General features: G+C 35.3%; 1 protein-coding gene across 1 annotated transcript; it reads right to left on the bottom strand.

Moving 5' to 3' along the window:
- Nucleotides 1-860: 860 nt before the first annotated feature.
- LOC120782387 (prolyl 4-hydroxylase subunit alpha-2) lies at nt 861-15,268 on the bottom strand. Its single transcript, XM_040114630.1, has 9 exons — nt 14,927-15,268; nt 2,666-2,820; nt 2,453-2,609; nt 2,202-2,383; nt 1,961-2,121; nt 1,445-1,897; nt 1,303-1,359; nt 1,048-1,213; nt 861-971 (listed from the first exon to the last, which is right to left on the bottom strand). The coding sequence occupies exons 1-9, from the start codon at nt 15,121-15,123 to the stop codon at nt 871-873; spliced, it is 1,629 nt and encodes a 542-aa protein (XP_039970564.1). The 5' UTR covers nt 15,124-15,268; the 3' UTR covers nt 861-870.
- Between the last annotated feature and the right edge of the window lie 248 nt (nt 15,269-15,516).

Below are 15,516 nucleotides of genomic sequence, written 5' to 3'. Positions count from 1 at the left end.
CTTCAACGCGATCCAGAAATATAAATTGACGGCGGAAATAGCTCAAATCGACAGCTTGAATCTTATTCCACACTACTGCATTAAAATAACTCCAGGATTTTTTCATGTTATACCCTTTTTAATATTTTGATATTAGTGCTTCTTCGGGCTCAGGTTTATAACGACAAAACTGGTTGTTTAGATTTAAAACCAATTGTGAAAGAATTCGTTTCGCGCAAAAAGAGCGAAAATCAATCTTAGATAATATTTAGTTTATGTTTAGAGCTATAGTTAACAAGTTCCGGTTTATTTTGACTCTGCAATGGTCTAAACTTCGGAAACGAATGAATATTAATAGATGTGGAATATGAAAGAGTTTACACGCTACTGAAATACGAGAAAAACTTCAAAAACTAATTAATTGCGATGCTTTTAATAAGCGAATTTAGAACTCGAAAAAGGAACTTTTTTTTTTGCTCAATCTCTCGAAAAAAATGTGTATGTGTATACAAACACTCTCTCTATCGCGAAGAAACGAGTAAACCATCTTTGGCCTATCTTCGTGTCTATATATTGACATCGTGTAACATCAAAGAACAGTAACAAGATTCCAAGTTTTAGTCTACAATATGGATTTCTGAAAAATTTATGAAAATTTTTAGCAGTATAAACTCTACTTACTTGAGTTATATAAAAATATCTAAAAAGCTTAGTTGAGCTTTTACAAAGCTTTTTTTTACATTTATAACAAATCTTTATTTAAACCTAAAAATCACAATATATGAGATAAAAAATTTATTATATATAAATTTGTTTCGGAAAACAAATAACACAATATAAATACTTTTATAAAAGCAAATAAATATAAATACAAAGGCATACGACGCATACTTAAACCAAATGTTTGTATTTCAGCGACACTTCGTGATCGGGTAAAAGACCACATGGCCGGGCGCGATCCTGATTGCGTACGCGTACCCAAATATTACCAACTGAAAATTAAATTCAAAAATTCCGTTAAATTTTATATTTTGTGAAGAGTTAAAAACTTATGGGAAATGTACGCACTCCACTTAGAGCCCTTCAACACCGGGCAGGCCGCATGACGAGTGCGATAATCGGGCTCCTCGGAACGATGTAAGTTGTACCAGAGCAGCACGCTTCCATGCTGTGGCTTAACAACCAAGTGAAGATAGGGAAAAGCGGTGCCGCCACCTTCCTCAACATCCGAGAGCTGAATGAAGAATTAACGTAGAAGATGCGGGTTATATAAATTACAAAGCTACACTAGACATTTTTTTAAATTTCCTTATTTGAACTTACATAAAATATACCAGTGGCGATACGATTTCCGTCGGACAAATTATAAGTACAATTATCCTAAAGAAACAAGTTATCAAAAAAAAGTCGTATATAGTAAACGAAATCGCAAATACTTTTAACAATATATTTGGTTTACACATACTGTAAAAAAGTCGAAATGCGGTTCGTAGTGCCCGCCGATACCATAGTTGGCCACCTGCAAGTGCTCGGCATAGGCCATATTCAAACCCGACAGATCGCCCATGTGTCGCAACATTATCTGCATTTGCTCGCTCTCTTCATAATGAAACCAGGCGCTCTTGCTGATCCGATAATTGGCCGACGACGCAGCGCTACCATCCAGATTTCGCACTTGCGACCGAGACATACGAGTTTTGGCCAACTGTTTTACGGCATCCGTGTTGTTGGTGGAGAGTACATCATGTATTTGCACTACCCTCGGATTCAAGTAGAGCTCCTCCACTTTGTATGGTTGTAACAGACGATAAGGCGCCTTGTTGCTATCATAGCGACAACGCAGGGGACGCTGATCAGCCGCAGTGAGCTGCAATTCACCACGACACACCTGCTCGTAGCGCTTGAAATCATTACTGAGCTAAGTTATGCGTGACACAGAAGCTTTAGAATCAATTGTTAGAGTAGTTTATTTCCAACTCACATGGTAGTCACCCGCTTGTGGTATCATTTCATGCATTAAGCCGGCCTTAATACCGTCGCTGACCATGCGCTCCAAGTAGTACTTGGTATCGCTCATTTGCTCGCGTGTAGCATCAAGTGACAAAATATAATTTGTTAATTCCAAAGCAGTCTCAAAGTCACCTATTGAAGAATGTATGTAAAGTTAACCAGTTTGTATACATAACTTTTTATATTTCTGAAGCATTCTCACACTGGCTCACCCATTTCGCGATGATAGGCTACAACTGTTTCCATGAAATCCAACGTCACCGCATCTTTGGTGGAGTCCTGACTCTTAAGCATTTGCATGGACTGTTTAAGCCAAGGCACGGTGTGATTGAAATCTTGTATTTCATATAGATGATGACCGAGTAGAAAGCAATCTTGCCAAGACATTGACGGACTATAGGAAGTTTTGAGATTTTTTGTAAAAACAGAGGATTTTCATTACGACTTAGAGTGACTTGCTCACCCATATTTAATGCCGTTCAAAATACCGCTCGCCAGTTCGGCAACCTCCAGCTTGTAAGTGTCCTGTAGCCGAACTAAAGCAACGGCTGAACCAATAACATCCTCTTTGGTGGGGAAGTCGAATGCCTGTCTATTTGTTTCCATGCTACTTAGGAAGTCTAGGTAGGAAATGGCGGTACTATTCACCTGAACACTTTGGGAATTAAATACGTACCCTCACGACTGGTATCGGCACGAATGACATCTTCAAATGTATGCCAGTCACTCTGCAGACGCTTAATAAGACGATATGCATTAACAGGGTTACTAAGGTAGCCATCGACATCGTCGGCGGCGGCTTGGTGATCCGAACGAATTGCATCCACCTCACTGCAGAATCAATAATTATACAAAAACCAAAACAATGATAAATAGAAAAAAAATATTGTACTTACATTACCACATACATACATACATATATATACACATATAAGAACAATCGGGTTATATATTTGAACAATTAATTTTATACCTGATTAACCGCATGGATTCTACGTATAATAAAACACAAAACATCTTTTGTATCTTATCAGCAATCTTCAAAACAGCTTCAGTTTTTTGAGCTTCGGCGATTTTGAAATTTTTTGTGCAGTTTTTGTAATTGCTTTCTATTGTTAATTAGACAGTATTGGAAAGAGATTTGGATAGCGTCGATCTATTTGTTTCAATTAACCACTTGCAAAGACATGTTATTCGTTTTTTTTTTTTTTGCCTATCTTTGTCTTACCAGTTTACTAATTCTGCATGCATGCACGCCATTTCTTCAGGCACCATAAATTAGTTATTTAGTATTTGCTTTTAATTAATTGTTATCCAGTATTACGTGCGTTACTGCAGCCGTACAAGAGCTGAATCCAAAATCCGTTTACTCGAGACAATTTTCGAAATCGTTTCTACTTTTTATTAATTATTTAATAATTCTATAATTCTGGTTTAATGACAACGTAATTTTTTGTGAACTTATGACAGTGTTTTTGGGTAAGACATGAAACGGTAACTTGGTGGCTAATTGTTATCTTGCTGACTTTTATATTTAAGACCGGCCAAGTATATGCAAATTAAGAACCGAAACAGCTGTTAAAGGTAGCTAAGATGAAATTAAAAAATTTAAGCCATACCAACTCAGAAATGAAGAGGGTATTTCTTGAACTAAAAATCTATGTAAATAATTTCAATAAGTACGTGAGAGTTTTAGGGACATTGTAATAATCGAAGGGTATATAAATAAAAACACAAATGTATCACAGCGTTCTGCATTTTCGACAAAAATAAATATATAGCGGGTGATCCAAGTAGAAGTGCTTTTTTTCAATTTTTTGAAAAATCAACCAAAAGTCATGTCAAACTGTCGTGTAATTTTTGTTCAATATTGTTTGGCATTTCAACATGAAAAGACTGACGGCTGAACAACGTTTACAAATCGTTCAACTTTATTACGAAAATTCATGTTCTGTAAATAATGTGTTTCGCGCGCATCGCCCAACTTATGGTCAGTTATTCGGTATATAGAGCGTACTACAATTTCCAACACCATCTCCCATCTTGAGACAACTCATTATTGGATAATATTCGACCGAATAGACCACGTCCACTACAATTTCCAATACCATCTCCCATCTTGAGGCCCAGCACTCATTATTGGATAATATTGGACCGAACAGCCGCAACAGATGTAACTGAGAGTGCATACGAAGACCGTGGAGAGTCGATTCGGTGCCGTTCGCAGCAACTCGGACTGACATATTGAACGACCTGCCACATTTTACGTCGAGATCTTAAATTGAAAGCGTACAAACTACAACTTGTGCAAGAACTGAATCCGTTCCACCTTCCCAAGCGACATCGCTTCGCTCTATAGGGTCTTGTAAAGTTCCAAGAAGATCCGACGTTTTTGTGCCAAATTTTGTTCAGCGACAAGGCCCATTTCTGCCTTAATGGATATATGAACAATCAAACTTGCCACATTTGGGACAAAAAGCAACCTGAAGACATTCAACAGCTGCCATTTCATTCAGTAAAATTCAACGGTTTGGTTTGTGGACCGGTGGAATCATCGATCCATATTTTTTCAAAACTGAAATTGAAGCTCGTGATCTCGGCGGCAATAGGTTTCAATATGACGGTGTCTCTTGCTACACATCGCATCAATCAATGGATTTACTGAGAGAACACTTTGGTGAGAAAATAATTTTACGTTTTGTGTCGATCGATTGGCCAACAAGATCGTTAGACTTTTTCAGGCTTTGGAGCAAAACATCCTCCGTGTCATACGCCCCGAAAACGTAATAAACATTTCCCATTAAATTTGAACTTTCTATGTTTTTTCTTTAAAAAGGTAAGGAACGTCGAAGTTTATCATCCTATATTAAGGTAAAATAAATATTTTTTAACATTAATTGTACCTTTTCAACGCCATAGAGCTTAAGCCATTCCCTTACACAACGAAAGAGAGATGAATTGTTTTTACTAGACCATTTACATTAGGGTGGGTCAAAAACTCGATTTTATTTGGGTTGGTACTCTGAAAAATTTGTTGATTGGCACCTCTAAGAATTCTTAAACCAAACTAACGTCCTAATAAATCGACCTGAGGTTCCATTAACCTTTACTAAGTACTAGTGCTGGGACTGTTCATGAATGAATTACATCTGCAGCTGTTACTAAGATACGAATCTGTGAATTTATAAGGAGAATCATCTAGAAGTCGAAATCTATCCGAATGTAACGGTTTTCTATGTATTCGTCAATTTGCTGAAAAGTAAGGGTTGAATTCTAACACTAAAATACCTCAAATATTTCGCAATAGGTTAGAAAAGTTGACGGAAAATATTAAAATAAGATACATAGAGTCTAGACCAAAGTCGAGATCTTCTTCATTAACCTTTTACAGTAATCCACCATACAGATATAGATATAAAGCACAAAACTCAAATATAAAATGTATTAACTTGGGCAAAAAACAGTAAGAGTTTTTGGTTTAAATTTTACGCGAAAACCCATTCGTCGAAATATTTTCCTTTTAGGTTGGTATGCCTGTCAGTGACATCTGTGCCAAATGTCACATCAAAATAGTCATTAGTGTTTAGTATATGCTTGTTTTCTGAAGTACATAAAGTGCATTCTACGATTTTTACGACGAGTAAAATTATTCAACAAAGAACTTCCATTAAATTTTGCGTGTAGAATTCAATTTCTGTTGCTGAAACGTTCTGAATGTTAATTAAGGACCTTCGGCGATAATGGTTTGTTGCGAGCAAGGGTTTCAAATTATTCAAAGAGAGTCAAGAACGTGTTGACGATGAGCCACGAGGAGCGCCATTAACATCAACTTATGATCAACACGCCAATAAAATAAGGGAATTGGTTCTTGAGAATCGAGGATTAATAGTAAGAGATATTACTTGCATCGTTGGTACATCGGAAGAATCAGTGAGAACAGCATCGCCTGAAACATTGCTTTCCGAATACTGGGATGACCCGGAAACGGACGACTAATCGACCGAATATCGTGCCGAAGCCGAAAAAAACATCGTCACAGCAGGTCAAAAATCAGGGTTACGTTGATAGTTTTATTCGATTATCAAAGTGTGGTGCACGCCGGATTCCTTACAACCGGCCAAAGTGTCAACAAGGAATATTATTTGAGTATTAGTCTCGTTTGCGCAAAGCTATTCGTGAAAAGAGGTCGGAATTAGTGGCCGACAACTCCTGGTTTTTGCAGCACGATAATGCACCGTCGCATACTGCATTTATTCTTCGTGAGTTTTTCGATTAATTTTCAACCAATGTCGTGTCTCAACCACCGTATTCGCCAGATTTAGCTCCATGTGACTTCTGGCTATTCAGCAAATTCAAACGACCGCTCCGAGGAAAGAGTTTTGAATCAACTGAAGACATTAAATGAGAATCGCAAGGCGCATTGAAGGCTATTCCGGAAATTTATTTAAACAACTGTTTCAAGGGTCGGAAAAACGTTGGCTCAAGTGTATTGGTACCAGAGGGGATTACTTTGGAAAGAACGACATAGGTTTTGAAGGATAAATTAAGAATTTTAAAGTTACGAACAAAGTCTTACTATTTTTTGCTCATAGTAGTATATAAAGCTAGTTGAATAAAAAAAATTGTATGCGCTTTTTTCAAATTTATAATTACGATATAAAATACAAAGATTATTTATCTAGAAACAAACCAGTTGGTGTAGCTATGACTAATATAAATGAAATGTTCATCAAACCAAAAAACAAAAATGAAATCTAAACGCCGCCACAATAAAGATATAAACAATTTATGAATACATAAACATTATTGTTTCAACTCTATTACTTTTATACTTTAAATTATTACACTTCGGTCTATCTTATATTTACTTTCTGCCACAAAGTTAAGAATCTGCAATTTTTGCAAATTGCTTTTTAAAAAATATGGTCAGATTTTAGCGACTTGAACAAGGGGGATAAAGAAAAAGGAATTTTATTTTATCTTTACATGAGAACAACAAATATACCTCCTAATAAAATGAATGTTATATGAAACATTTAAAAAAATTAAAGAATTCTGTGCTACTACAAATAGAGTCGAGAGAGAGAGATTTTACTAAACAATATTTTAGTTGAAAATGGTGTTGAGTGCTGGGCATAGACCATGTCACATACATAATTGTAATCGATAGCGCCACATAAATTGTAGGCCTCCGTCAAACATAAGCCTCTTATATTTTCTGAAGAAGAAAAAAAAAATTTATTAGCGAATAATGGAATAACAGTCTGTGGTCTATTTGCCTTTCAAAAAAGTTATGAATTAACGCTTAAAATTCTCACATTTGAGGCTTAGTAAAACACACGGCCCTTTATAGGCCTTAAATGGCGCTGACGTTACCGCCGATTGCATAAAATATTCATAAATATAAAAGAGTGGGAGCATTAGCATAAGTATATAATTTATTCAAAACCGTATCAAGGAGTACATAACAGATAAATCCGCAGCTGGCACCATAACTTCAAGAGCTGGAAATTTATGATTGCAATTACTTATTTTTTACTGTCATAAAAATTTTATTTATGTGTTAATAATTTGTTCAAAATATGAATATGAAACCGCGGAAATAAAAATAAACAAAAATTCAATTATTAAGCAGAAAGTCGAAGACACTTACAATTTTATTTCCAACATTCCCATTAACAAGACTTTTTTATTATCAATTCTCTTCAACAAATTAATTTCATAGAATTCCAGTCAGTATTGTTATGAAGAGCTACGTTGCTCACACAAAACCCATAAATTTTGAAAAAAAAAAATTTTAACCACCGAAGCGTGATTTGTTTATCGCATTCTAAAACAATTTTTAGCAACAGCAAAGTTAAAGAGAAATAATGCTGAATTGTTGTTTTTTAATAACTGTACACACAATCAAGCAGTTAATAAAGGTTTTTGCAAAAAAAGGTTAATCTTAATAAATTACAAGCTACAAAAATCACATATTTCGACAATTAATTGTGAAGCGTTTTTTATTTTCTATATTTTGGCAGCTGTTTTGAGATTTTTTGCTCAATGAATTCTAGTCTTTCATCCACAGAATGAATTTTCGCAATCAGAAGTTTGTTCAAGCAAACAGTTCCAACAAATAAGAAACAGAATTACTGTCAATTTCAAGTATTATTATTTGCAGTTTCTCAAATTTAACATTTATGATTCGGAAAAATCATATTTAGAGGATTTTTGCGGATGAAGCCAGGTGTAGAAGTTCATGCAAGTGAGGAAAGTTCTCTGAGCGCCATTAAGTTTGGAGCGGCCAGAAACGATTATTTTACATATGGCTCAAGCAGTTAACGACTTCCGATCCTAGACCTAGTATCCTCTGTGTAGCCAAAAAAAAACCGTTTGAAGGCGAGCTAAAGTGAGAAGGCGATGCATCCCTCCCCGGGGTTATTCGTTGTGTTTGGGACCCGCCACGTAAAAAGCACTACCAATGAAAAGAAGAAAACAGCCTCGTTTGGAGCATCATGAATATATTCCGGAAGTACAGACGGTCAATAAAGAGTTTTATTTCGCCGTATTGAGGTTCTTGCGTGAGAATATCCGTCGAAAACGGCCGAAATTGGGGAAGAACATAATGCACCATCGCATCGAACCACGATTGTGACCGATTTTAAAGCCAAAAACCCAATGGATACCATCGATCAACCACCATATTCACCAGAGTTGGCTCCGAGTGATTTTTTCATGTTCCTAAAATGAAATTACCGCATCCATTTCCAGTCGGTCGAAGAGAAAATTCGCTGAAGGAGCTGTTTTGGCCATCCCAAAAATCGTTGACTTAGGTGTATTACATCTGGTGGGGTTTACTTTGAAGGCGACAAAATAAATATTGAACATATGAAAATTAAATACTTTGCGTTTTATTTACAATTTCCGAGTCATATTGTATGTTAAATCAAAGGCTTACAACAATCAACCACCAAAGCTCTGTAGCCGAAATTCAAACCGAATTGCTGCACCGATCATCGAAAATTGGCGTAAATGGATAGATACGTATATATGGAACGGAGCGTGAGGGCCATTTAGATGTACATATGTATTTAGTATTTTATATTTAGAATTTTAGACAAAAGATAGATGGCTTTTCAACTTCTCCGTTCTACACATAAATCATTCGAAATCTTTCAAATAATATAACTAATAATATCAAATAATTTTTTTGAATATTGTTGAAACTTGTGTGCTTTCGCTACTTTGAAAACAAAAAACAATCGTTTCATTTAGGAACACATGTCAGAAAAGTCATGCTGCCAATAAATAAACACAATAAAGAAGTTGAATAAATTTAAGTTTTTTATACTCTCGCAACAAAGTTGCTAAGGAGAGTATTATAGTTTTGTTCACATAACGGTTGTTTGTAAGTCGCAAAACTAAAAGAGTCAGATATAGGGTTATATATACCAAAGTGATAAGGGTGACGAGTAGAGTCGAAATCCGGATGTCTGTCTGTCCGTCCGTCCGTCCGTGCAAGCTGTAACTTGAGTAAAAATTGAGATATCATGATGAAACTTGGTACACGTATTTCTTGGCTCCATAAGAAGGTTAAGTTCGAAGATCGGCAAAATCGGCCCACTGCCACGTCCACAAAATGGCGAAAACCGAATACCTATAAAGTGTCATAACTAAGCCATAAATAAAGATATTAAAGTGAAATTTGGCACAAAGGATCGCATTAGGGAGGGGCATATTTGGACGTAACTTTTTTGTAAAAGTGGGCGTGGCCCCGCCCCCTACTAAGTTTTTTTGTACATATCTCGGAAACTACTATAACTATGTCAACCAAACTCTATAGAGTCGTTTCCTTCAGGCATTTCCATATACAGGTCAAAAATGGAAGAAATCGGATAATAACCACGCCCACCTCCCATACAAAGGTTATGTTGAAAATCACTAAAAGTGCGTTAACTGACTAACAAAAAAAGTCAGAAACACTAAATTTTACGGAAGAAATGGCAGAAGGAAGCTGCACCCAGGCTTTTTTTAAAAATTGAATATGGACCAAAAACCATATCTCAGGAACTACATTACCGATTTCAATGAAATTCGGTATATAATATTTTCTTAACAACCTGATGACATGTACGAAATATGGGTGAAATCTGTTCACAACCACACCTTCTTCCAATATAACGCTATTTTGAATTCCATCTGATGCCTTCTCTGTATAATATATACATTAGGAACCAATGATGATAGCGGAATAAAACTTTACACAAATACGTTATTTGAAAAATATGTAAATGACGGATAATGAAATCTCGATTATCACTTTATCATGCGAGAGTATAAAATGGTACGGTGACACCCGAATTTAGCCCTTCCTTACTTGTTTTTATTTTCAGTTGCGTGAAGATGTTAATTTATAACTGCATTGTGGGAGAGCAAGTGAATAAAATGGTTAGCTACATAGTTGTATATTTACCAAAAAATTTATTGGTATTAAAAATGTAATTACGTTTGCCTTAAACCGCAATAATGGCAGCAGGTTGTTCATAAAAAGTGATTTGTAAAGCAACTGTTCGACTAATTAGGCATACGTATGTATATGACTTATGTATATTTGCTGCTAAACTAAAGATTGACGCATTTAAAAATCGTATGCTATTTGTTTTTTGATTTATTATTATTTTAATTGTTTATTTTAGTTTATTTTTTGCATTTTATATACGGCACTGTTTCGATTCGATTAACACAAAAACAGAGGTTATGATACATATGTACTTGGCAAAATGGTATATAAATTGTATGATTAAAGGTTTCTATTCACTTCAGAATATCAAAAAATTTGCATGTATGTATATCGAATTTTGTACATACTTTCGAGAATAGTCTACGAAAATTTGAAGTAGATCCGATAAACAGTTTCTGAGATATGAGCGTATTTACACTTCATGTAATCGGCTCTCAAAATTTTTAAGCGTTTTCATCAAAGCGCTGTTTTCAGTGTCGGTGTGGAAAATTTCTTCGAAACAGCTGTAAGGATCGACTGAAAATTTTCATACGACGCTCTTAGATATATTCGTCAGATAACGCTAATAATTTCTGTTCAATTAAATTAATAATTTATGAGTTTTTTCAAAAACGATGCATTTTTTGTAAAGCTTTTTGGATCCTTCAGATCGGGTGCGGTGTCAAGTGAATTCAAATTTTTCAAAATTAGTCACCGATTACTAGAGTACATTAAATTCTCAAAATGCACATTTCTTACTTATTTATTAAATGCAATGTTTCTTGGAAAAAATCACAAAAACCCTTTTTTTCTGACTTGCAAATTGATATAACACCCTTTGCCATACTTCAAGAACACGATTATGAGGTTGCTATTTATGATTATTTTACTTATTCTCTCAAGACTAACTCTGAATAATATTAACCAAAAAAAATCAAATGATATTTTCATCTCATTCAAACAGAATAAGAGTACATAATTAATTTATAGTATGTCTAATTAAGTTGTTTCTTCAGTTCATTACGATAATAAATAGGCTTTACACCTATCTAGATATCTACATATGTATGCCGCCTACGGTTATTTTAACACCATAATCAATTCTAAGCAAATGCCTATAGATGACATCCGCCTACGCCTATTTCATTATTAATTTTACATTAGTGTACAAACATATTTACACTTTACGGTTGGACGAATTTATAAAAAAAATTATCACTATATTTGAACATGATGGCGTTCAACGGTCAGCGCGTCGTGCGAGGGCGTTGAAAGCGATCTGCACAATATTTACCACACACATCATGGTCCGATAGTGTTAAGTCTGTTGCAAAAGGTCGCTAGTATGTGGCTTAAGCATCAAAATATGGGCAATTTGTTCTTATTCAGTGAATATATTCATCGGAAGAACAACAAAGCGGCAGACTGGATAAGGAAGCGAAGCGTATGGGCCTGGTTGCGAACGAGGACAAGACGAAATATCTCCTGACATCAAACAAATAGTCACCGCATTCGCGTCTGGCCTCCCACATCACTGTTGACAGTCATAATAGTCGAAGTCGTATATAATTTCGTTTAGCTTGGAACATTCTATAAAAATATATGCTAAAAACGCCAGTTTTTTTTTTTTAAATATTTATTGCGTTATTAAAAGCTCAGACATTTGTCTTCCAACTCTCACTATGGCACAAACTGAGTATACAATCTGACTTAATACGAAAAGTATCTCATCAAAGTACTCATTAATTTACACTTTACTTTGTTGGGGATCACATAAAAATCATTTTTGATGTCACTGTGTTTCTTGTGTAATCAATTTTCATGTTCATTGCCATTTTTTATTGCATACAACGAAAGGCTTGCCATATTATATACATATACATATACATATAGTATGTACATCCGTATAAAAAGTAATAATTTATGCGTTTTTGTTAGGTGTCGGACGCGGCACGTTGGTTCATACTTGTGACCTTGAGGTTGTAACCACAATCATAAGCGTGAAGAGAAAAAGATTTGGAGCTTAAGTAACTTGAAGATTTCTATCTTTTTACGGCAATTAAGGGCATTTGCTTGTATGTATTTATACGTACATGAATTGAATCAGTTTTTGTTTTTTTATTTCTTCACCAAAACAAAAACACATTTTCATTAAATCGAGTTTCGTTATACCGTTAGTGAATTTAAGTTGGTAATAATAATTGAAGAATGCATATTTGGTAATTGTAGTTGAATTGAATTATCAATGTTAAACTATATTTTGAGAAATGATTAGTTTTAGCTATGATTTCTATTTTTTTCTTTTATTTTATATTTTAAAATATTTTCAAAATGTTTATAATTTAAAAAATATAGCTATTTTGAAAAATATTAATTAAGCTGGTTGAAATTTATTTCATGAATGAAAACTAAAACCGTTTATAGTTCAAGCTTATTCCAAAGACATATGCCGATTTCATCTCATTCTCAACTTTACTTTGAACTTCTAACGAATCGCTTCGAAAACACAACCGCTAGCATATTATCTACAACAATAAATAACAGAATATACATACATATAGTATGTGATGGATTTGACTTCAGTTAATGATTGTTTGGCTGTCAGCACCTAAACGAACAAGTCTTAGCATTTATAATGCAATTCTTGATGACAATATCTTCATTCAATATATTCTCCAATGATTTATTGTGCTAAACATTCGGCAAACATTTAACACCTTTTAGACATAAAATCCATTTAATTTTATTTTTGCACAAAATAATCCAATTATCCCATCACACTCATTCATTATAACTTGTGTTGACACTACTAATTTTAGTAGAAACCAATTTTTTGCAGCGTCTTTAGAAGAATTAAAAATATCAAGCTTGAGAAAAGACTTTTGAGAAGTTCTACTCCCACGCTTTCGTTTCGTATCTCGTTGAGAGCTAGATTTTGGAATTTTGGTAGAAATGTCTAAAGGTCTTGTGGGACGCAAAGACCTAGTGGGCTAACTACATACACTAAAAAGTAATCCATTTCGAGGTTTCCTACTTTTTTAAAGAAAAAACATAAAAACTTCAAATTCAAAGGGAATGTTTATTATAACTTGAAAGAACATTCTTTGGCATATATTTTTTGAAGATTATCTCTTTCAAATGCTGGCTCAGATGGTCCATCAGTTGAGTCCAATTTTCGAGCATTTCGACTGGTAACTGGCGAATGATACGCGTGGTGTTTTGCTCCAAGGCTTGAATCGAAGTGGGTTTGTTCACATATACTTTAGATCCCTACAGGAAAAGTCTAACGATGTGATATCACACGATCTTGGTGGCCAATCGACCAGCTCAAAAGGTGAAATTATCGGTTCACCAAAATGTACTCTCAATAAATCCATTGATTGATGCGAAGTGTGGAAAGTGGCGCCGTCTTATTGAGAATAGTCGGTTATCATGGCGCGATAACGGTCGCCATTGATGGTTACTTTTTCACCGACATCATTTTTGAGGAAATATTTACCGATGATTCCACCGGCCCATAAAGCACAGCAAACCGTGGTTATTTCTGAATTCCAACTCTCACTCACAAAATAGCAGCTCTTGGAACTCTTCAAGTTGCTCTCCGTTCCAAATGCGGCAATTTCGCTTGTTTACATGTCTTTTGAGCCAGAAATGGACCACATCGCTGAACAAAATTTGGCTCGAAAACGTCGGATCTTCTTTGAACGTTTCAAGAACCCATAGAGCGAAGCGATGTCGCCACGGCTGCTATATATTTTTTACTACGTGCTGGACGCGGTTTATTCGGTCGAATATTATCCAATAATGAATGCATTTTTTCGCATCAACACATCTCCTTAATATGTTTTAGTACCGATTGAATATAATAATATCGAACGGCCATATACAACCTTAACTAACAAAAGCGCATGAATTTCCCGATAGATCTCACATTGATACAATGCTGTTCGGACAGCATCGACTCATGATACCCTTAACAGCGTATATTAAGTTTGTCCCGAAGTTCGTAACACCCGTAAGGAAAGGTCGGACACCTTAAAGGTATCTATGTGTATAAATGATCAATGTGACAAACTGTTTCGGTTTTGCATTGTTTATATGTTCATCCGTCTGTCTATACTACATATTTTCTTTTTCAGAACCTCCTCGGAACCGCCGATATTTGTTCGCTTTAGGATATCACTTCGATACAAACAATCCTTGAACAAATTGTGCTGAACGGATCAATATAACAACTTATAACTGCAAACCTACGCTGACCTTTCAAAATCAAGATAAAGTTCTTTTTGTACTCTTTTATGCTATAACAAATGTCCCTGTGATAGATATTTTATTATCACTGCAGCCAAACTTAACGGTTTTTCTTGTTTTTTCTACATTAAACACGATCTATACAAAATATTATAACAAAAAGATTTCATCTCAATATTCTTCCACTTTCTTCATGATTACCTTTGCAACGAATCAATGTGTTTCTGCACAGAATCTATGTAATTCTGTAATTCATCCAACACCACATACTCCACCATTAGCAGCTTTTCCAAACCCGCCACAGACGAGAAATATTCATCACTATTGCCAGTTGCATTATTACAAAAGCAACAAATCACCATAAATGTGCATAAAAATAACGGAAATTGATATCTCATCTCCTTGGACTTTTTTAAATATATTTATTTAAAAGAAAAATGCATTCACTGCCAAACACTTTCACTTTTCAATGCAGCCAGTTACATAAGCGCATACGAACGACCTTTTAAGTATTCTATTCTAATCGCCTTAAAGCTCGCGCTCAGTTTTCAAATCTGCGATTTTTACAGCTTAACGTTCGGCATCAAACTGAACAGCAGAAATGGTCAGCGCCGTATAATACGAGTAATAATAATCGCCAACGCTTACACTGCGGCCGTCTTGATTTCTGGTTAAGTGCGCAAAGATAGCACCGCTAACACAGTCAACGCTTGGCTTTGGCGGCGACACCGCTGCCACCACCTGGCCGCGCTGATCGTGCTCGTCGCCGGTAGGTGAATGGTAAATAAAAC

This window comes from Bactrocera tryoni, chromosome 1, assembly GCF_016617805.1.
Source record: "Bactrocera tryoni isolate S06 chromosome 1, CSIRO_BtryS06_freeze2, whole genome shotgun sequence".
In the NCBI taxonomy this organism is placed as follows: Eukaryota; Metazoa; Arthropoda; class Insecta; order Diptera; family Tephritidae; genus Bactrocera; species Bactrocera tryoni.
Note: the sequence above shows the minus strand (reverse complement) of the source record. Positions and strands in the feature narration are given on the sequence as shown.

Excerpts from the sequence above, each read along its gene's own strand:
- LOC120782387 (XM_040114630.1), bottom strand. The coding sequence starts at position 15,123 with ATGAGATATCAATTTCCGTTATTTTTATGCACATTTATGGTGATTTGT. Across the intron at positions 2,610-2,665 it reads TGCCGATACCAGTCGTGAGG|ACTTCCTAAGTAGCATGGAA; the intron begins GTACGTATTTAA and ends TTTCCTACCTAG. Across the intron at positions 2,384-2,452 it reads TTGAACGGCATTAAATATGG|TCCGTCAATGTCTTGGCAAG; the intron begins GTGAGCAAGTCA and ends AACTTCCTATAG.